General features: G+C 47.3%; 1 protein-coding gene and 1 long non-coding RNA gene across 2 annotated transcripts in view; both read left to right on the top strand.

The window, feature by feature from the left end:
* Positions 1–773: 773 nt before the first annotated feature.
* Positions 774–13,564, top strand: LOC125756223 (uncharacterized). Its single transcript, XR_007414681.1, has 4 exons — positions 774–874; positions 3,493–3,630; positions 11,503–11,649; positions 13,464–13,564. It is a non-coding gene; the product is annotated as an uncharacterized LOC125756223 (long non-coding RNA).
* Positions 13,565–16,930: 3,366 nt separating this feature from the next.
* Positions 16,931–23,630, top strand: part of LOC119377389 (echinoderm microtubule-associated protein-like CG42247) — a 39,707-nt gene continuing 33,007 nt past the window's right edge. The window contains exon 1 of the mRNA XM_049411579.1: positions 16,931–17,055. Within this exon, the coding sequence (XP_049267536.1) occupies positions 17,041–17,055 (15 nt within the window). The 5' untranslated portion in view covers positions 16,931–17,040. The remainder of the gene's footprint in view (positions 17,056–23,630) is intronic.

Genomic DNA, 23,630 nt, shown 5'->3' with positions numbered 1-23,630 from the left:
ATGTGATGTTACATGATTTTTAGTCGCGTGACTAGTTGTTACGTGATGTTACGCTAGTTCAGTCACTGTACTAGTTGTTACGAGACGTTACGTGATCTTTCGTCACGTAAGACTCGCCCATCATAGTTTTTGTATTCCACGCCGGACAAACGGCGCACGTGTTGCGGGAGCGAAGCAGATGAAGAGGACGAAGCGAGCATGGTTCACGATGACGACAATTCCTGTTCGCACTACCCGGCACAACGAAAAGCTTAAAGAGCTCCGCTTTTAAAACTTTCATAAAATGTTTGCATTTTTTCTCTGTTAGTATTCCAACAGCCAGATCAAAAAGAATGAACAAAATCAGACAAAGCTGGTAAGGAAAGAGAGAGGCTGACACAGCCTGCACGAGTTGTTGCCACAATTTGCTGCGTTTACGAGGCAGTCCTTCCATCATTTACGGGGGCTACAGTACCAGACACTTTTGGGCCACGTTCTTGCTTATGGAGCCTATGGGCATATGTAGGAAAATTCAACTAGTTGGTTTGGATTGAGTTCTTACAAACAGCGTGGAAGGCCTTAGAAAATGGAATATAAGTGACGATGCAAAATAACCTCGTTGTGTCGTACGTCGTGATTTGTCCCTTTTCCTAAGACGTTATAATCTTGCCTGTTTCGTAATACAGATTTCTCATGTTCTAATTTAGGTGGATCAGATATCTTGTGCTGGTGTAGATATACTTCTGCAGTATCAGTTATGCATAATGTGTGCCTTATTCTGCGGTAAATTTACGTCTTCTCTTAGGGCACGCTCTTAGTTGCTGTGGACTCTAGCCACGACCACGAGCTCTCCTTGTGGGACTGGCAGAAAAACGAGATCCTTGGCAGAGCTGTTGTAAGTTCCTCATCTGCTCGATTTGTTTTTCTTATTTCAGTGAACGAGGTATACCGTGCACATGTATTATGTTAATAAATGTCACAAACGAGCGCGTCCATAAAGCGCGCGCGCGGCCGCTTTCAAACAGCAGCGGATGGAACGGCGCGAGCCGCTCGCCCAGGAAGCGCGAACGACGAAAAAACAAGTATCAAAAGATGCCGACGCTCCGCATCCTCCTCGCCCACTAGCAGTCTCAGATCAAACGCCCGGCAAAGCCTCGATTTTTCTAGAGGGAAGGGATGACGCATCGACGAGCGACGCTGCCGCGATTCGAACCTACGAGAAAGCTCTCGCCCTTTTCCTAGCCTTGGCTGTACTCCACGCCGAAGTACCCTCCCGACGCTTCTGGAAACCGGGGGAGAAGGGATAAAAGCGTGCCACGACGACCATCATTCAGTGAGTGAGTGAGTGAGTGAGTGAGTGAGTGAGTGAGTGAGTGAGTGAGTGAGTGATGAGTCGGCCCGGAGATCGTGAAGTTATGCTGAGTGTGGCTGCGTCAAAGAAGACGTGTTTATGATGTTGTGCGGTCAGTCGATCGTCGATCTGGAAGAATCCGATGACGACACCGTGTGAGCCGTGACAAGTAACGAGGACGGTTGAACTACGACGATCACGCTGGAGCTGGCGTGTGTTTCCTAGAAGAGAAGCATTCAAGTACTGTCCAATAATTGTGGACTGGATACGCCGTTGTATATTCAGGACTTTAACTGTCCTTGAATAGTTGTAATGCATGAGATTGCATTTGTAGCGTGTGATCTGTTTGTTTAGTTACCTTTGTGTTAACACCGTCTGAGTTATATTGTGAAGCTGTAACTGGTACCAGTTGAATGTGCATGTGTTTGTGATATTTGTATTGCCATAACTGAGAATATATTTCGTTTGTGTTATCGAATCTCGGCGCTGACTCGGTCTTTGGACCACAACCGGCGTTCGCTGGCGCACTAAAAGGACCAACTCTAAATTGTCCGCACTTTCGTGGTGCGTTTCGGGGGGCCGATACGTCCGCCCTTGGAATCAGCCCGGCGATTGCCATCCCCATTAACGGGATCAGTGACAAAAAAAAAAAAAGAAATTTCCCATCTGAAGTGACTCTGCGCTTAGTGTTAAAACAAGTAAACAGCAAGTTTTCAAATTTATTCTCTGAAAGGAGTAAAAAAGAAAGTCTGTGGAACTTAATGCTACGCGAGACGTTCTGCGGACTTTTGATTTTACAGCATCGCTTGAGCCTCTGAGAATGCTTAACGTGCAGGTCAATGTCAGGCGAGGAATGTGTAACACGAGGTGCCTAGAAGGTGCCTTAATGAGAGATTACGCGAGCACTGCTACAGCGCAAGAAAGAAACCGTCAGCCGGAGCTTTTCGGGCGGCGCACTGCGCATGTTGTGGTTGCATCTGTATAGCTGCATTGTATCGGCCGTTCTCGCAATCGGCTAACACGCGAAATAAAAGAAGCTGAAGCCATAGCTGAATTAGGAAGCACGTGTATACCTCGCCTTCAGTTTCTTTGTCGGGAAAAGAGATGATGTGCCTTGGATTACGAACACGTGATAGATGACGTGCGTATATAAGAAGCAGTTTGAAGGTCATGAAATGTCTGGCACCTACCTGTCTCTTCGTGTGTGTCGTGGTTATTATACGCGTCGCGCTAATACATGCTGCAGTTATGAAACACCAACTCGCCCGAACAGCAACCTTTCCGACGGGTGTTCTGCAGCTACTAATATTGGGCTATATGTTTATGTAGTACGCCGTTCACGAGCCATGCCGAAATGCAAACATCAAACCAGGCAGATGGTTAGGTGAGAGGTTGCCGTTGCAGTGTCTTAGGGTTGCGAAATTGGGCTGTTAAGTACGAGGTCGCGGGTTCGATGCCATGATTCGATAAGGGCGGGATACCCTTACCCCCGCCTCCCAAAACAAACAAGCAAGCAAAGAAAGCACAGCAAAGCAAAGCGAAAATGCACTGACGTAGGTGCGCTTCAAAGAATCCCAGCTGAATAAATTAACCCGGAGTCCTCCTCTACGGCGTGCTTCATAAAGGCGTCGCGATTACTTTGTGCGCGATGTAATAGGAAAATCGATTCGAAAAAGTGTTCGCGAAACGAAGGTGAATTACTATCGCCACTCTAGATAATGTGTTTCTTTGGTAATATCTCGAATTTGAACGGTACCCTTCCCCATTTTAACGCGGGAAAAACTGAATTTCACCGGCATTCCAAGTCATCGAAGTTTGTTGAGGGACGTTTTAAACTAAAGCCCTATCCTAGCAGTCAAGACAGAGACGTCCTCTGCAGTTCCGTCCAGATACCTCAATCAATCTACGAAACGTGCTTCAAGATAAATAGGAGATACATTCGAACTGACAATGCATGTCTTGTTGACAAGCAATCGCTCCTTGAACAACGTGCACGCACATGCAGACATCTGGGGACGGCCCCCATAGCGTTACACTGGTGCTTACTTTCTATACCGCATAGCGCATGGCTGCATGGCTCTGTGATAATGTGCATAACACCCATCCATTTGCTTACTCGACTCGAGTGTTTATTCTTGCCGGTGTGCCCATTTCGGCCTCAGGCAAATCCAGCTCCCGTTCTGGGCTGCCACTTCCCGCCGTCTGAGAACGAGCTGTTCCTGACGTTCGGCGTGCAGCATCTGTGCTTCTGGAGGAAGGGAAAAGAGAACTACCTCGACCGTCTGGACGCCATCACCGCTGTGAGTACTCTCTTCAAGTAGAATGGAGTACTACCCCCCATGTCGACTTCGTTACTATTCAGCGTGTCAGGGTTAGTAGAGGTTACTACTTGCGTACGTGAAGGGTTAGTTAACATTACTACCTCTACTCGCCGTAGTATACGCTGCAATCGTGCCAGTCTTATGGAAAATTTAAACAAACTATCGTCTTGTTGATTATGTTGGAATAATAGTTTTGTGACTCGTTCTTAAAGGGGCGCTGCAACACTTTTCCAGGTAATCGTCGAATGGCTTCATTAAAAGAGCTTACTGCCCCAGGAATCGATTGTGTCCGTTCGTCAGCGCGCGTAATAACCTTGAGCACGTTCTCTTCTTTTCTTTCTCTTCGAACCCGCGGCTTACTTTCAGTGTGATCGTGAGGGCGAGCGCGGCGGCATCCCGCGGCAGCAGCGGTAACTATGCAGCTCACGATGCTCAAGTCAACCAATGGCCGCAGACTTTGGGTTTATGGCGTGGTCATTTGGGTTTATGGCTTCATTCGTCGAGAGAAGAGGGAACAATTTCCAGCTGACTTTGCGAATTCATTGTAAATATCAGGCCGCGTGCTGCGCTATGTTTGGCTCACGTGTTCTCAGGAGCCTCGACTACCGATATGCAGCGTTATCTGACCATGTTGAAAAAGTGTTGCAGGGCCTCTTTAAGAAGCGCGAAAAACACGGGGACGAAGTGCCTGTCCTGTGTGTATCTCTACTTCGTCCCCGTTTTTTTTCCCACTTCTTAAAGGCCAACTCCGGTGATTTCTCGAGATCAATGGATTTCAATAAAATTCGCTGGGTACGTTCCTTACCACGCTCCCGTCGTTTATGCCAAATTACAGGATGGCCAGATACGCAGATTCATTAAAATGAATTTTATTGATTGCTCCTACTCCCTCCACCTTGCTTCCCAGATTATTGGCAATATTGTGAGCGTGACGTCATTTTTGGAAAACCGGAAGTGACGGAACCGAGGTGCCACTACAGCGTCTGGTATCCAGCGCTTGTTGGCTGGGCGTGCGAATTTCAGTTCCTTGTGGGCGTGCGTGCGATGGGTCGCAAGTGGTGCTGCCTTTGGGGCTGCACACAATTCCTCGTCACGAAACCTCGCACGTCTGATACTCCGCGCCTTTATATTAGAGTGTTTTTAGCTAGCAGGCCCGGTTTACCGCACGGAAAGTGCGGTAATACGGTACCGGCTGAAGAATTCCATGCGTTACGGAAACACTTTCCGTAACGTATACAGGTGCACAGTGCACTCTTTCCATAGCAATATTAAAACGCTTTAGTTAGTCCACAAACTTCTCAGCGATAGCATTCTATCCGATCGCGGCCCCAAACTTGAGCCGCCGGACAATAGCGCCATCTGGCGGTGGAATGCGCAACCAGGCAAGCAAATAACTGAACAGGTGTGTTCTATTTCATCGAAGATGAATGGCGATTTTAGTTGGCCTCCAAATGCGTCCGAATCGCAGCTGTCATTTTCCGGCAGCTCCGAGGAGTTTGTGCACGTAGCACGGTCAGTCATAGATATGGTACGGCTGTTGCGATGGGGTGCCCTTCCCCTGAGCGTCTGCTCTTCGCCGCTTTCGCAGCTTTCATACTACGCGCTGGCGGGACCAGCATGCCTTGCACGATTTACGGTTTTCGCCGACTCATACGTCACGCGAAGACAGTACTGCTCGGTTGGGTTTTGGTTTCGGTGTAGAGCTTTTTCGCTTATTTAAAATTATTGTCCGATTTTCCGAGTATTTCCCGAGTATCGTATTTTCGTATTCCGAGTATTTCTCCGAGTATTTCTCCGAGAATTTTCCGAGTATTGGACCCGTGACAGGAGCGTCTCAGGAACATGAAAGCGCCATTACTTTGACATGGTCAAAAATCGCCGGAGTTGGCCTTTAAAGTCCCTGCAACACCTTTTCAACATGGTCAGAAAACGCTGCCTATCGGTAGTCGAGGCTCCTGAGAAACACGCGAGCGAAGCATTATAGCGCAGCACGCGGCCTGGATTTACAATAAATTCTCAAAGTCAGCTAAAAATCGCTTGCTCTTCTCTTCACAAATGATCTGTTTACTCTCAAATCACTGCTTCATTGACTCAAGTTCCACGCCATTTGCTCATCTGAACATGGCGCGCTCGGTAGTTACTGAGGCCGCCACTGGCCCGCGCACACTGCGCGCGGGCATCAAGGCACCCTAGCGCACCTTTAGCGCACACGCGCAATCGCACTGAAAGTACGCCGCGCGTTCAAAAAAAAAAAAAAGTGCTCAAGGTCGCGAGGCGCGCGTGACGTACCTTCTCCCCTGTGCCACGCCTACCCGCTTAGCTTCCAGCGCTTTCGTCGAGCCGAGAAAGAGAGGAAGCAATTACAGCGTGCGACAATCTTGCAACTCCGCTCGTACTGGACGGATTCTACAAATTTTTGCGGCAGTCGATTCGTGAGGAAATTAGCTCCTCTAATGAAACCATTCCATGGCTACTTGGCAAAGTGTTGCAGGGCCCCTTTAAGCATGAACAGACACCAACTAGGCCAGATGGTGTTTTTGTGACTCGTCATGTCACACGTATATGCATGTAGCAAGGTATCAGAATCTGGGTCTAAAACATCTATTATTGTCTTAGCTCATGGCATGGTCACCGGTGCAACGTACGCTATCCCAAAGTAGAGTTATATATTGCCTTAATGTTCCTATTAGACCAAGGGTTTTAAACACGCGGCCCGCGAACCGTTCGCTATCGGCCCGACCCGCACATGACTGTCTGGGTGTCCTGTCTGAGCATTTGAAGACCGAATCGGAAAGTGCCATATGTGTTGCAGTTGTAATAAACGAGCACCAATGTTGCAGTTTCACGTGTGTGGAGAGAGAGAGAGAAATACCACTTATTTGCGCCAGTCGCAACCATGGCGGCGAGTGGCCATGGCTCGCCGCCATGGCTGCGACCGGCGCTGACTAACACTCCTAGGTTTAAATGCACATATATGCCCCATAAAGTGGACGGGAGGATGACCGCCGTCGTAGCTCAGTGGTAAGCATCGGACGCGTTATTTGAAGGTCGCAGGTTCGGTCCCTGCCGGCGGCAAGTTATCTTTTCGTCCACTTTACTTTCTTCGCACTTTTTCCTAATTACAACGAATAACATCCCCCATACTTTCTTTGGCATTATTGTCTATTAGTTTTCATTAATATTGCGTATAACTAGAAACGAGCCCTTCAAAGTCATTCTTTCCTTTATAACATGCGTAGTTCGGCATGAGTTTTAAATTGCTCACTTTATTTCGCCTCAGGATTAGCCGACAGTATATTTTAACTTAAAGAATCAAATATAACGTTAAAGTAACGTTACATTTAAAACACATTCCTATGCTCGAAGTGGAGCTCGTTCAAGGAACTTAACCCGTTCCACGAATGGGAGGGAACGAGCTTTGTGATACACTCTAAGAAAAAAAAAGTCAAAGAGGGTTATGGCCGCATGATCGGGTGTCCATTTGACCCTTTTTGGAAAGTAATTGAAGAGAAGGAGAGAGCATTTCGGCTGGAGTCACGAAACTCTCCTGGAGCGCGTTTCGATTGGTTTCCGTCATGAAGTCGCCGTCGTATACGCCATACGTACCGCGCGTTTGCCGTTCGGCGCCGTTCATGGAGCGGTGGCTCGCTTCAGTGATGTTCCATCCTACGCCGAAAAATTCCCATTTCGAGGCATGAAAATTCCCTAGTTCGGGCATTTTCCCTGCACACTTCGAAAAAAAAAATCCTGCATATTTCCCTGCACTATGATAGTAATGTGCACGAAGTGCGAAAACACGCGCGCGCACATATAATGGATGCGTGTGACATGTTTACGTCTATTCAAATCATCACTAGTGCCTGCATTCCTGCACAGCACAAAAGCATGGCCTTAGTAATCTTATGTTGCCTGTATATACGTGGGTTTTGAGTCGAACACCGGAGTGAACAGGAAATATTTCCATATAATTATCGTAAACAGGTTTTAAGGGCGGTGCCTTTCCGTGCTGCATAGGCCAGAACCGATTGCAGAAATTGATGAAGTAGCCCAAAAGAGACACAAGCTCGCCTACATAAAATGATGCGTACACACCCAGTGCTTGTGTTTGCCTCAGTTTTATGTCGTGAATGTGTCTTTCTTGTGCTACTTCATCAATACCATGGCTCACGAACGAGCCCATTATTACATATTAAGCAATTGCAAAAGCCGAAAGCGCACTGTGACTGCCATGTTTTTGACATATTACGCGAAATAACCATTGCTGAAATTCCCTTCAATATCGCAGATATTCCCTTTACCTTTCGATCAAAATGACGGCTGAAGATTCTCCGAAAAAGGGGACATTCCCTGCACGGAACATCACTGCTCGCCTCGCTCGCCGACGGAGCCAGCCGGGCTGGCGCCGCGCCTCGGCCTCCTCTCTGTCTGCTCGGTGTTTTGGAATGCGTTGCGTCGGATGCGCGGGTTGCGTCAGCTGCCTGTCGTGCAGTTTTGTGTTCGACAAAAATGCGCATCTTCGGTGGCGTTGACGCCAGGTTACGTGGTCGAAGTCACGCTTGGAGGGCGGAATATTCATGGAGATGCGGACGCGGACAACGTGCGCCCGTTAACGGTGAGTGTACTGCTTTCGTAGGTACTAATTATACAGCTTTAGCTGGGCGTCTGCAGCAGCTTCGCGGAAGTTATCTGCCAGCCATTTCCAGCAGCAGCCTGCGTCCGCGGGGCTGTTGCGGATGCCCAACTAAAGCGGTCAGTTAACGGGTTGACACCGTTATGCGCGTTGCTGTACAAGCTCCCATAAAATGAGCGATGCAAACATTATCAAGGGTCATTTTTGCTGATCGCACATTGTGTCTGCATTGTTGAAGGTGCAAGATGTCGTGTTGAGATGCGCTTTAGTCTACTTCATAACCACATTTCCATCAACCTTGAGTGTGCAGCGTGCTTCCGCGCGTGGGCACGTGAAAAAAAGCCCGTCTACAGAACGCTTAGACGCACTATATAGTATGGTTTTTCTTGGCTTAAAGACGGTAGTTCTAGGTGCAGATATAGTAGGATGCTTCCAGCACGTACGCGTTAGTCACTTAAGTTGGACACGCCTCGCCGGTAAGGCGAAAAGGCTAGAAACATTCGACGGCGCGCGTTGTTGCGGCCGCCGCCGTGCACTTTTTCCTTCGTTTTTGTTTGCTGTTTTCGTGGTTTGCCAACATCTGCGATGACGCTATAACATAATGAAGTGAGTGTACGTGATTGTGGGAGTTATGTGCGCTAATTCTAGCATATGACATGTCTGATCTCGACGTAGACGGCGTCCGTGCGCACTGGGTGTCGTTCGGGCGCTCGTACTCGAATATGTTTGCTGAGTATTTAAGGATGAATTACGTTTGTAAAACATGCGGTCATAACCGCTCACTGCGTGCCCCTTACTGCCGGAGGATGTGCTTGGGTGTCGGAATATGCTGGCGCAAAGCCGTGCTTATTCTGAAACCAAATTTTGAAGCGATTTCTCAGAAAAGAAGTGCTTTCATTCGCGCATAGCCAGTGCCTATTGCGAACGATGTTCCCGCTGCCTTTTACCTGAGAATTTGTTTCGTTGGAAAGTTATTTCGAACGAAACACTTCTGTGAGATGTGTGTACAATAACGGTTGTTGAACAAAGGGTGGTTTTAAACACAAATAAGCAGTGTGTATGTTTTGGTTATTCCCAGAATCCCAGATCACTTCTCCCGCCTTCACTCCAGTTGTCAGCCACACTCGGGAAACGAAGGTGTCGCTTCGTCTGGCGCCTCACCGCTCGTGATGGGAAAATCAACAGCGGCGTTCGGTCTGTCAACCGAACGAGGCAGTCGGTCCTACATTTCCTTTGGTTGGACAAGACGACGTAGGAAAACAGGTGAGTGGCACCAACGCAAAGGAGCTTAAACCAATTTCGTTTGTTGTTTAAAAGAGGCTCACATGATCTTGTGCTGCAAGTTTGTCGCCTAGTGACGTGTTACAAACGCTACTATTTTTGCAAGTTGTGTTTTACACGATAACGGCAAAAAACTTGGTTCCTTACCATGCCTGTTTGCATTTGTTGTTTTGTTGTGAGCCTTCATTATGTCCGTGTGAGCTACTTATTGTGTAGATTTTGCAAACTTTTACTGCAATTTCATTTTCTCATCATAATATCACCTCTTGCTTTTCAGATACCGTTTTTATGGTGCTCACGCTGAACAGGAGCGACAGCCTAGCAAGTCACAAGTCTGATGCCTCCAGCCATCACCGCTTTTTCATTTATTCTTAATCATAAGGAATAAAGATTGAAACATGATGCCGATTTCTGCCGTTTATTTTGCACCATATGACACTATGCACATCAGTCACACATTTTAGTTGGCTATACTCATACAAGCATGTAAATGAGGAATACCTAAACTTCTTAACTGAAAATCACAGACCATCTTTTCGCGGTTTCTACATTACTTTGCTGTGAAAGGTGTGTTGTTTTGACGAGCTTTATTCAAATAATGCTAAAATTGAACTGTTCTTTTTTTTGCAGTCGCTGGGCAGAACGGCAGGTATTATTGGACTTGAAAATGAATACTTCACTATTTTCAACAGTAGTCGCGCAAAAGTAGAGCGAGGGTCAAATGAGTAGCCTAAAATAGTTGTGGAGTCGCTTGACGCTTTGGTGTAGGTCACTTGACCCCCATAGGAGTGTTACCGGCAAGAGTCGTCTGGCTCCCTATAAGTGGTAACGTGATCCTTCGGATAAGAGTCCTTCCACTCTTCCTAGAGGGTCAGGGAACTCTCCTAGAGCGTGCCGGCACTGGCCCACGAAGAGAGTCACCGTGACTCTTTAAAGAGAGTCGTATACGTGGCAAGTCAGAACTCTCCGAAAAGAGTCACGTATACGCTTTTTTTTTCTTAGTGTAGCACAACACTACTCGAGTCTGATTCGCGAGAGCGTCCACTGCATCCTGCACTTTGATCGCTAGCGACAGAGGAAGTTGGTGCAACAAAATTTCTTGAAACATAATAGAAACCGTGTGGTGCCTCGCAGACGCCGTCAGAAAATTGCGGGTATGCCTGTAGCTTTCTAAGGATGTGAGAGCGAAAGCGTAATGGACCCGTAGCCACGTGGAGTGAAGCTCTAAGCACACGCGACAACGCATAGGCACCGCACAATGGAGTTTTCTCAAAGCGACAGCAGCGCCAGAACCCACGGCCTAGCGAGCAGAAGCAGCCAAGTTGGGTCCAGCGCCGACGAGAATTAACGCGACTCGCACGTGTCCCCCCGTCGGTGTGGAGCACGCGTCTCACCCTTACTGCGTTGCTGCTCACGCGAACGACCCAAAGACGAAGTGGACAAAGTGAACGCGCAGTTAGTACTGGACTGTACTGGAAAAACTTTATTTGTTAATTTTTTTTTCATTCAAGCGAATGCCGCAAGGACCAAGTGGACGAAGTACAGAGGCGCAGCTCGCGCGCTTTATTTATTTTTTGCGTGTTTTCTGAATTTCTTCTCGCGGCAAGGGTTAGCCTTTGGCATTGTGAAAGGCAGTTCACTAGCACATACGTAAGAATCGTTTTTCTCTCTCCCTTTTAAGCTTCTGTGCGAAGCTGAAAACTGTTCGGCGAGTAGCTGCGTGCATTCAAGTTTCGGGCACCCCATTATTCACTGAAAATACGCCAACGCACGCGTAACATTTCCGTATTTATTATATGTGAGCTGGTGAGCGTGCCTTGCAAATATTAGCGCTAATTTTGCACAGTGGAAACAATTTCAGGAAATGATAAGACGCTCGCGTTGGCTGTATATTATAACAGCACTCTGTGCCGTGAAAACAACATTTCTGCCTCGCACAGGAACATGCGCCGAAGACAATCACAGCCGTCGACTTCATGGGCAGCGCAGGCTTCGTGACCGGCGACGATGCGGGCTACGTCACCGTCTGGTCGGCCTCCAAGGAAGGCAGTTACTTCTTCATCAGCAAGGAATTCAGGGCGCACGAGGTCAGAGCACGGTCGCGGTGCACTGGTTGTCACGTGTCAGCCATTCCTGTTCGCCAGTACGGGTGCATAAAGCAAACGTAGCAGTACTTGCTGTTTGGCTAGTTGTGCATATTCACTATCAATAGTAGACTTGGGCACCAAAAACCCGATCACACAAGACCACATACACGGGACGGCAGAGCCTGTGCTTTTGTGTAATCGTGTTTTTGGCGCCAAAGTCTGCTATTGAAAACGTGCTTATGTCACTTGCATAGCGCTGCGGCAGCGGGTAATTAGGCCATGCACATTGAACTTCGCGCGAATAATGGAAAATGGTGCTTTAAATGATGAATCTTCACTTGTCGTTTCCGCGCACGTCACGTGTTCGCCTTTCGCACAATCTTTAAATTCGCACGTCATTTACAATTGTCTCTCGAATGCCAGCTTTTTGTTGTTTTTTTATTGACACGATGTAAGGAGATGTTGGCGCGCAAATAAAGCGCCGGCTACTGTTTAGCTCTTAGAGGTGTCGAACATACAGCATATAGGGTCCAAAATGTCCAAGCATAACAAATCCGCAACATATACAATAACAGCTTACTATAACAGTCAGACTAGCCTAACATCAAATAACATATTCAACATTCACACATATGTATATACACGCTGGTGCAAAAATAAGTTGAACAACCGTTACATCATAACCAAGTCAAAAATAGTCAACAGTCGCACAAATAGACACTGTGACGTTAAAACAAACAAAGCCTAAGTGCGCTAGTAATGGCCAAGAATGCCACTGTATTCAAGAAAAATTTCCAATGCTTTTAAAGCGCACTTCTGCAAACCTCTTGTTGGGCACGGGCCCAAAAGTTTCCTTAAACTTAGTGGTCTGCGGTCTAATGCCGTTAACAGTGACTTCAGTTGGCGTCTTGGTGTGTCGTGGTGTGGGCATTCTAGGAGGTGAACGACTTCATGCACGAATCCACAATCACATTCAGGAGTTTCATCGCGGCCAATTCCGTGTCAAAAATGCTTGGTGTAGGCAGTTCCAAGCCTTAGTCGGCGAGTAAGGATTTCCACACTTCTGTCTAAAGATAATATAATTTCAATTGAAGTGGATCTATATGATATAAATCAGAGCTTTTAGGATTTTGGTCAAACCACGTATTTCTGCACTTAAAATTGCCCTTAAAATGCTGCGCAATTCATTTGCGATATTGGAATAGAAACCATATCATCTTTATGGTGTGCTTGTCTTGCTGCTTCATCAGCTGCCGTGTTGCCAGGAATGTTGCAGTGTCCCGATATCCACTGGAACATTATTTCATGATGCCTTTGATTTGCCTTTCTGAGTTCTTTAAGTGTCTCGTAGATTAGACTATCATTTATTGTTTTGCATTTTGTGCTACAGTGTGATATTAGAGCCGTCTGTGAATCACTGAAAACTACTTATTTTTGAGCATCTCTTACAGAATTTAAATTTTATAGCACTTAGGATAGCGAATAGTTCAGCTGTTGTAGACAATGTCACGCGAGATAACTTAAATGAATCTTGTACATTGAGGTGTGGTACAATAATGCTGAAGCTGATGTAAAACTTGCGCGTAACGTTTTTACGTCCTTCTAGCCTTCCCCGAAAGTCTTCTTGTAAAATTTCGTACGATAAAACCGTTTTTTATAGCAGATGCAAGCCACTCGCGACGTTTGATACGTAGACGGCTTGGCAAATTGAAGTATCGAATGAAATGGTGTGTAAGTTATTCCACACCGAATCGTTCCCACTGTGACTTCATTTGCTGTATGTTATTTCACGTTTTTTTTTGTCTTTATCTCAGAACGACGTGAACGTCCTCCTGTTTCTGCCGCACAATCTGTTAATATCAGCGTCGGCTGTAGACAGAGAAGATCAGATCAAGGCGTGGGATGCCGACAAAAAGTTCCAGAAGCTTGGCGTAACATCGGTAAGTATATGCGAAAAGCTACTCTCCCATGTCCTTTCGAAAGCATGCGGTGGATCATCGTACAATGGCACTTTACCACGTAACAGCGATTCTGGTCGTCAATGCACTCGCTGTTTAGCAATGCACTCCCCTCCGTAAAGAACACGACTTTCAATAAAAGAAAACCACGTATGCATAGCGGCCTATACATGCAGGATGTCCGGCGGCTCTCAAATTGCACTTACTGCGGGATAAACGTCAATTGGAGTTCCTCATCGCATAAACTGTTTTTGATGCCAATAAATCAGAGCGGGTTCCTCGACGCGCCCATCGACGCGTTCCTTTTTACCATGTATACCATTTGTCGGCAGAGGATTTCGGGGCGACGAAATTCTTGGCCGGCGAACTTCAGCCCTCTCATCATATGTCCCTCTCATTGGATGAACCAACTTTGTTGCTTTGAGGTGCTCCGGGTTCGACCCCGCTCAGCATAATAATTATTCATTGCGCAGTGTACAGTGTCTATCACTGATGTGGATAATCGAATAAAGGTGCCCTAACATTAACAGATCAGAAGACAGTAGGATTTATGCGTGTAGCTGGTATTATAATTGGTATCAAGTAAAATGAGCGGACCTCGGCTGGCGACGCAATGCGTAGGATAGTTAGAGCAACGGAGTGGATAGCAAGGTAAGGGAACAGAAGATGAGGACGGCAGCGGGTCAGTTGGAAAGATTAAATTAATATGCGAGTCAGCTCGCGCAGTGCAGGACACATTAGAGATCATTGGGAGAGGGCTTCGTCCGCAGCGGACATGAAAGTAGGCTGAGGATGACGAGGATGATGTCTTAAAGCGGTTACTTAATTTAATTTCTCCATATTACTAGGGTCCATCCATACTTCTATACTGGTCGTGAAACACCTGCGTGACGCTGTGGGAGAGCTTCGTGTATACTCCAAGAAAAAAAAACAATAGAAAGATTACCCCATACTCTTTTTGGTGAGTCGTCCTGCCTCCTTTATGCGAGTCCTTTTTCGCGCGCTATGGCAGTTGCTGCCTTGAAGAAGACCACTTGTCGCAACGTTGGCTCCAGCGACACTTCGCGTTCCAAGAATTTTTCACCTTTTGTCATGGGAGCATTACATAAGAAGTGTGTGCATATATGTACATTGTACATTAATTATAAACCACAAATAACGGCACACACCAATATGAAGCCCGCACCTCCACCAAATGTTGTACGGCGATTTATTGTCAGGCGCCTTCCGCAATCGCTGATCTCCCACAGAGCGACAGACTCGTCTTAAATACAGTAAATAACCCATAGAGTGCATAGAAATAGCACAAATGACGAATGGGACATGCGGTTTACTTTATTCTAAAATAATGATAACTTACTTTTTATATCAAGGCGCGCAGGTTAGGGCCTCGACATAGTGTGATAGGTTATTTCAATACTTGTGCATGGTCGTGGCCATGTGGGGCCTACCAGAGCATTGCACATAACTATGTCATCAGGAGCATCTTATACAGCTGCACGGGGACATAACGTTCTCTCGTGACCACATGGATCATCGTTTATTAGCGAATGCCTACTAGCAGATCTTTATCCGGCCCAACCGGCTGTAGCAATACTGCAACTCGGCCTGGTTGGAACATATCATCTTAACAATTTCGCGCAAGCACACGGAGACAAAGAGGGGATAAACGTGCTCGTACTTGTGTATCTCTTTTTGTCTCCGTGTGTTGCGCGAATTCGTTAAGATGAACCGGCTGCATAGAAACTTCTCTTGGAGGTAATACGCCTGTGTGCAGGGGCGTATACGTTAAAGGGGCCCTGCAGCAGTTTTTGAGCATCCGGGTCAGAAAACGCTGCCGATCGGTAGTCGAGGCTCTGAGAACATGTGAGCCAGACATTGTGGCACAGCATGCGGCCTGGAGTTTACAAGTAATTCTTGAAGTCATCTAGAAATCGCTCGCTCTTCGATCGACAAATGATGTCATAAACCCAAATGAGCGCGCCATAAACCAAAGTCCACGACCATTGGCTAATTTGAGCATCGTGTGCTGCATAGGCACCGCGGCCGCTGCGGGATGGCGCGACGTGGCCGCGCGCTCTGGCGATTACATTGAAAGAAAGCCGCGTGCTAGAAGAAGAAAAAAACGAAACGAAAGTGCTCATGGTCATGACGCTCGCGTGACGTAACTTTTATCCCCCGTGCCATCCCTCCCTGCATAGCTTCCAGCGCGCTTACAGCTCGCGACAGATCCTTGTAACTACGCTCGTAGTTGACGGATTCTAACATTTTTTGCGGCAGTCGATTCGCGAGGCAATAAACTGCTGTAATGAAGCAATTTGATGATTACTTGGAAAGGTGCTGCAGGGTCCGTTTAAGCATGCGTTCTACTTTCTTTAGAAGTGATGCATTTCCGGAAGAAAAAACTGGTAGACAACAGAATCAATGGACTGAGATGGAATGAAGCCAATGTGGCTGTTATAACTGCGGAAAACCAACATTAGCCAACACATTAGCCATCATTAGCCAACGATGGTACTAAATAAGGTAGCTGAGCCGGTTAGGACTGATAATCGCGGGCGAGGTCATACCCCGTTACCAGGATAAAAATTGACTTCAAAAGAAACTAACACTATGCAACGGGCTATGATTGTTCAACCACAGTATTTCTACAAGCATTGGCCAGCTTGACAACAGTGGTGGCTAATGTAGGATGGCCATCGGCTGCTGCAACACATTGTCTTCAGTCAGTCTCAGTCCAACGTTCTACGCATGCATATTTTAATTGCGAGGGCTGTTTAGCGAAAGAAGGAGTTGCTCTTCGTTCGACAGCTGCCGAAGGGGACGGGCGGCGTGCATGCCATGTGCCAACACTTGCCAAATGCTGCCGACGAGAACGTCTTCGTAGGGACCACGCACAACCTCATCATGGAGGGCTCCTTCAAGAGGAAGTTCGGCCCGTCATACAGGTGAGTGCGGAGCCTCGTGCGCCACCGATGGCTCAGTGCTCGTCCACATAAGAACGAACACAAGGTTAGCGGTGTTAGAAAGCTTATATCCACAAATTATTCCAAGGAAACAATTGTACGGGCCATTAAAAAAAGAAAAAAAAACAAAACGTGTGTCCCACATTTTTATGTCACTTGCCACGACAATTTGTTCAAACTCATTGTTGTGAGCCAAGATTTCGTTCAGGTGATGCGTACAGCAATAAAATTCCTGCGCCACGCTAACAACTCCATTACGGTTTCTGTGTAACTGCGTTGCGTACATTATCGTTCTTGCGCTAATGTTTGTTGCTCTGAAAAGCTGAATTTCGGCCTGTCCGTCTTGTGCATTTCAGAGCCACTGTCGCGAAACGGTGAGCGTTGTGGTATCTCCGACTGAAAACGTCTTCTTCACCGTTGGCCGAGACAGGGCGGTCTGCCGTTGGAACATCTCTAGCCTTGTCTGGATGACGCCGGTCGAGGTACGTGGACATAGGATGCCTCTTCTCACACACAGTAAGGATGGGTCGGACTTGTATATAGGGCTTAACGTCCCAAGGCGACTCAGGCTATGAGAGACGTTGAGGTACTGGGCTCCGGATACTTCCGTCCACCTGAGGCTCATTATTCTGCACTGACATCGCACTATACACGGGTCTCCAACATTTCGCCTCCATCGAAATGCTACCGCCACGGCCGGGATCGAAAGTCGTGTCTTTCGGGTAAACACCTGAACCGTAACCACTGGGCCAGCTCGGCGGCTTAATTGGATTCCGTGAAAAGGTAAAACTCATGCGCATGTTGTAGCTATCCTGGGACAGACAAAAGGACAGCCCACGACAGGAAATAAGCCTAGCATATGATATATCATAATGTTGTTGTCATGCTAAATAAAAAATTGGAAACGACTGAGTAGCTCATGAAGCGTCAACGAAAAGGTAAGGGGGGGGGGGTATATTGGAGATATATCACCTGCCCTGGTAACAACGCTTTGCGTATGCCTAGCAAAAACGAATTGCTAACGTATGCCTAGCAACGAAGAAAAGAATTCGCGCGTGAAGAAAACATGGTCCTGGGGTGCTATGCAGGATGGCCCGAGTTTGGCGAAACTCGCAATCTTTCCGAGCTCTGGCGACACCCCCTTTTGAACGAGCTAACAGTACGAAAAGGACAAATCCATCCCTCAGCGCGCGCTGCGTTCCATTGGTTACGATGGAACGCGGCGTCACGTAAAGTGCATGAGAATTGAAACTTGAGCTAGTTGGTACGAATTCATCATGATTTAAGTAGCGCACTGACGGACTAGGACAGAGAAAAAGAAGGTGCACAACACGGGCGCTACGCGTAAAGCGCAACACGTAAAGTGCGGTCGACAAAGTTGGGTGGTGTCTTCAAACCAAAGGCATCTTCTTTCATTCGTTTGTCGTTCCACTGAGTGCAGAAGTGCACCTGTGCAAGATAATTAAGCGTCAGAAACTTTTACTAACGATAATTTTTAGAGGTACGGGCCGTTTAGATTCCTTTTCAAGCTTTAATGTCTGCACTAAGTATCCTCTAGAATAATCAACACCGCGGCCTCTGAAATTTGCTCCGGCCGAGCGCCTAACACCACCGCGACCGGCGCTAATCGCCGAGGTTACGTGTGCAATCATCATGGTCGGCCTGTACATTCTAGCGTGTGCTTGGCTGTCGCGTGCCCTTCGTCCTCTTATTAATCGTCTGCTCGCTCCCCGAGCACGTGCGCCCGGTTAATTCAGTGGGTGGTATACCTAGCTAATTAAGTCAGGACATGCTATGACCATGCTAAATAAGCCAAGTCATGCTAAGACCGAGCTAATTAAGCCACATCTTACTAAGACCATGCTAATGAAGCCGTGTAAGGCTAAGACAGCTAATTATGAACATATTAGCATATAGCATATGCTAATGAGCACGACACTAATTCGGGGGAGCAAAAAAACCAAGCTACGTAATAAGACCCTAATCACTAAGGTCACGCTAATTATGATCGTTCTAATTAATATTATGCTAATTAGCGCCATAGTAATTAAAGCGTTGCTAAGTATAACATGAGTAATAAATACCGTATTAATTAAAACACTGTCAATTAAGACGGGACTATTCGATATCATGTTAATTAAGGCCCAGTTAATTAATACCATCAAGATTGAGACCGAACTGACGTGGTCTTCCCTTCGAAGCAGACCGAGCAGGCTGAATAGACGAGCCACGTAGAAAGCTCGAAGAAGCTAGGTGATCACAAGCTCCTCCGATGGCTCCAGCCTTGCACAAGTAGTGCAAGCTGACCAAATTATTTATATGCAAAGAATCTGCTGCTTAGCGCCCACCGCATGAAATGCTTGACAGGCACATAGCCGCTATGGCAGTCACGAGTTGAACTGGGGCCTTTTCAGAAACAACAAGTTTGCACCCGAGTTCGCGCGTCAATCAGTTTGATTGACAGACGCCCGCGGCGAAGATCGGGTCCGCCCACCGCGTTTGCTTGCCGAGGAGCAGTGCTCACGCCGCAACGCCAGCGAGCGGCACGATTCATCTATGAGCTTAATCGCACAAACTATAGGCACACACGCACGAAGAACTGAATGTTACATCATCACGTGGCTACGATGTCTCGCATTCATTTCACCGCGCTCACGATGTACCACTCACACCAATGAAGCAAGCGCCCCTGGTGGCATTTGCGGCGAGAAATTTACTATTTACTTGCTTGTGGAGACATTTTTTCTACCGATTCGTTACTGCAGAAACATCTCCTGACGTGTAATGTAACAAGGTGTGAGAGCGGGCTAGTTGGTATTCCATAATACTAAAACTTTAGCGCAAACCGAGCACGCGGACTTTAGCGCCTGTCTTCGTCGTTTCTTTGTCCGCCGTGCTCGGTTTGCGCTAAAGTTTTAGTATGTGTAATGTAAGTAGCAGTAACCTGTCCATTTATCAATCTGTAATATTCGAGAGAAGCGAAAGAACTTGCCCGAAAGAGGGCAAACGCCCACGAACACGCCAGTGGGGGCTGTGTTCAGTTGGCAAAAAGATAGCGCGACAATCACGCTGACGTTGCTGCACTATTGAAATGTTGACTGAGTGGCGGCGCTGACGCGTTCGCATGCGTTCTTCCTTTGAAAACCGCCGCAAATGCTGCACATACGTTTGTGACGCCATGCTCGTTCTTGTAGCCGTTTTTATCAACGCTGCTATCGCGCGCTTCGCAGTGTCTTCCTATCATGACCGCCGTAGAGCGAGCTCGGAGCAAACTCGTGTGCCCGAGAAACTCGGGCCATCCTGCATAGCACCCCTGTTCAGGAATTCGAACCGGTGACCAAACATTACCGGATGATCGCTCTGCCATCTGAGCTAACCAGGGGGCTAGCTATTGGCAACGTGAGGGTTAATTAATCGGCGACTATAATCATAGGGCGCGGCATATTGAAAATCAGTTTCACGGAAGCCCGCAATGCGCCGAGTGGTCAGAATTCACCGATTTAGAGCACGTCGGTGCCCCCCCCCCCCCCCCCCCCCCCCTGTGACTCGAACTTGTAGCTTACGAAGGACTAATATATTAGTGATATATCAAACTTATGGCATACCATATCACTTGTCTTGGAAGCTTGATTTCTCCAATGAGGAAAGAAGCGAAAGCAGAGCGATACGCCCTCGGTTAGCTTAGCGAGAAGTGAAAGCATTCCCTCTCATTTTACGAGCCTATAGGTGACAACAATAAATATCCTATAAAAGAGTAATCCCAAGTGTAGAATCCAGAAAGGAACAGGGCGACTGATACATTTTTGCGGTTGTTCTTTATGCATATGAATTAGTCCGACGACACTTCAGAACAGAGGAACAAGACTAGCTTGGACAAACCCGGCCAGTGTTTTGTAGAGATATGGTATTGCAAACCATAAGTTAACGAAAAAAAAGAGAGACCGAGAACTTCGATTGGTACAGTTTTTCAGACCAAGTTTACTTTCATGCTGTACTTCAGTAAATTTAGTCGTAGTTATTGAGGTGCATTCGTAACAACCCTTCAACCGTTTTTATTTTTAATGCGATGAATTCTATTGGAATTTCTGACGCGGCGGCTGCATTTTCGATGGAGGCGAAAATGTTTGAGGCCCGTGTACTTAGATTTAGGTTAAAGAACTCCCGGGTGAAATTTCTGGAGCCCTCCACTACGGCGTCCCTCATAATCATATCGTGGTTTTGGGACGTTAAACCCCGATATTTTTATTATCTATTGGAGTTTCTACTTGGGTTCTCGAAAAATCTCACTATGTCTCGCGCGATTCCCGGTTCATCGCAAAGAACGTGACAAACGTAACATTAGAATCAGTGTGCATTTTGTCCTATAAAAGTAAACTACTTGCGTATGTGTTCTGATTTGTCTTCTCCACGATTACGCAGTAAAACTAGGCCCGTATCTGAATGTCTTCATCGCAACAAACGTAAGTGAATAGTAGAACGACCCATTTAACAAAATAAGCCGCTTTCTCGGGGCTGAAGGTTCGGTCTGTCACCGCTCGGTACTCCACTACTAAGGAGAACGAAGTGTTTGAAAAGGAGAATCTTATGGGCCGTGGCAGCGCGCGAGGGCAGCGCGATAGCGTCACAGAGGAAATGCGGTTTTCGCCGAGGCACGACAGATGACGCCTCCGGCATGTTACCATCGTTTACGTGCTCTTCTATGGACGCGACGCATAAAAATCATGATACCGCTTCCTAAATTGTAAAATTTCTCAGCTTTCTTCTGTACATCAATTGGTAGATGTGACAGATATTTTAGCTGCAGTTACTAATAGATACTGCCCGAACTATAGACCGTACAGAGCTTGAAACGAGCTGCTAGTTGTGGCCCCTGAGCAGACGACGTTTGCCGCATGCATGGGCCCCTCGCTCTTCGCTCGCATGTGGTGCGCACGCGTGTGGCCTTGGGAGGGAAAGTTCCCAATTCGCGCGAGCAAGCTGTCGCCCATGCCTTCGCGATTTGCAGGCTTTCTGTCTCTTTAGCGTGCTCAGTGACTTCTTGTTTATTGCGCGCGCTTCTTACGCCGCAACAAAGGAGAGCACTTTGCAGATTTCCACCAGTGATCCTTTAAAATGGGGTGCAAATATACCGTGCCGAACTGCAACATCGGGTACGCATCCTGCAAGAAGAAGGTTGCCTTCAAAGTTCCTAGTGACGCGGTGAGGTTGGAAGCGTGGGCTCATGCCATACCAAGGAAAGATGGAGAGCTCACGCCTCGTGACTACGTTTGCGAGAAGCACTTCTCGGAGAGTAAGTCCCATCATTCCTTGAAAAAACTCACAGGGTCCCTTACGCCTTAGACTAAGACAACTCGAAGGCGAAAGCCATTTTCTTTTTCTTCAGTCGCTGTGTCTGTCCTGCCCCGCCCCCGTGCAAAAGCTTTCTTCACCTAGCGTGGTATTGCACTGCCTTCAGGATCGGAGGCATTGCAAGCTTTCCGCTCCTCCCCTGGTTTTGCATTCCCTCCGTGATCGGCCCACCGATCACGGAGGCAGTGCAAACCGATGATGTCATGTGATGACGTCACTAATTTTGGCGATCTATCGTCATGTGGTGACGTCGTCACGTGATGATGATCTTTTGCATCACTCATGTTGACGCGCCGACGCGGGACGCTGACGGCCAATTTTCGCGCTCAATGAGGCATCTAAGGCTTTCACCTTAAAAATTGTACCTAACCTATCGAGTTCACGTTATCAAATTATTATAGATTTCGCGTTCTACAATATATCACTGATGCAATTTTCCTGTATGTGACGCCATTTAATTTACCGAAAAATTTGGAGCCGGCGAGGACACTCAAGAAACGCACCCATCCGGGCGTAAAGCGCGAACGGCGAATAGGCGCCGAATGGCCTTGAACCGGCGGGCTTCGTCGGAGAGCGCGACGCGCGCGTTTTTCCTTCTCAGTTTGCGGACTCTCACGACAGAGGGTGCGTCAGTGCTGTGTCCGATTTCGTGACTTTATTAGGACGCGAGCGAGGTTCTCAAGAATTCCTGCTCCGTGTCCTGCTTCAGGATCGGCCCAATTCTGCGGCCGCGCCAAATAGCCATTTCGCGGCGCATATGCGACCGTCTGACAGTAGAACGAGGTCTATCTTACCATAGAACGCCGCGGACGCATGCGCCCGACCACCTATGCTCGGTCTCCACTACAACGAATCGCGCAACGATAGTTTCCTCGCATTGTTTCATATATAGTGTTCGTGTTTACAGTTTCGTCGAAATTATTTTAACACTAAGTATGACGACTTCTGAACAAAACTAAGTTGAACCTTAATCTGAAATCTGCAGCGAGAAATTGACATCGGCCAGATATGCAACCAAGTGCGACATATTGTTTGTGGCTCAGTGGAAAGACACGAAAGCTTAGAAAATAACAACGAAGAATTGTACAGGTGGTGAGAGCGCATCGGAATAAACGAAATTCGGGGGTCTTGCATGCAAAGAACCCACTCTCATTATGAGGCGCACCATGGTGATTCCGATCACGTGGGTTAACGTGAACCAATATACACAAGCGTTTTCACGTCTCTCTCCCATTGATGTGCTGCCGACGTGGACGGCAACCGAGCCCGTAATGTCGTGCACATAAGCGTGGTGTCACGCCGCTCGCTAAGCCAGAAGTTATTTTGTTTTGAGCATTTATTTATTTTAATGTGTTGAATTTGTTTAGATGTTCTGTAGTGCTCTGCTATAAACATGATGAACCACACAGCGCGAGTAAACAACGGGGACACAGGAAGGGAACACACATAGCGCTGTGTGTGTGTGTCAGCGCTGTGTGTGTTCCCTTCCTGTGTCCCCGTTGTTTACTCGCGCTGTGTGGTTCATCATGCTTAACCAACACGCCCAAGTTCACTCTATTGCTATAAACACCCTAGAGGAAATGTGTGAGGTGAAACTCACGGTACTATATGTCATACTAACTGGCTGCAAAACGGGCAGATCCACCCTTAGGAAACTGGGCTACCAGAACCCAGAATCGCGATAGGGGATAACCTTTATCTCCAAAGA

Source organism: Rhipicephalus sanguineus, unplaced genomic scaffold, assembly GCF_013339695.2.
Source record: "Rhipicephalus sanguineus isolate Rsan-2018 unplaced genomic scaffold, BIME_Rsan_1.4 Seq451, whole genome shotgun sequence".
NCBI classification, from domain to species: Eukaryota; Metazoa; Arthropoda; class Arachnida; order Ixodida; family Ixodidae; genus Rhipicephalus; species Rhipicephalus sanguineus.
The sequence above is the reverse complement of the archived record's forward strand: the minus strand, read 5'-3'. Positions and strand labels throughout refer to the sequence as shown.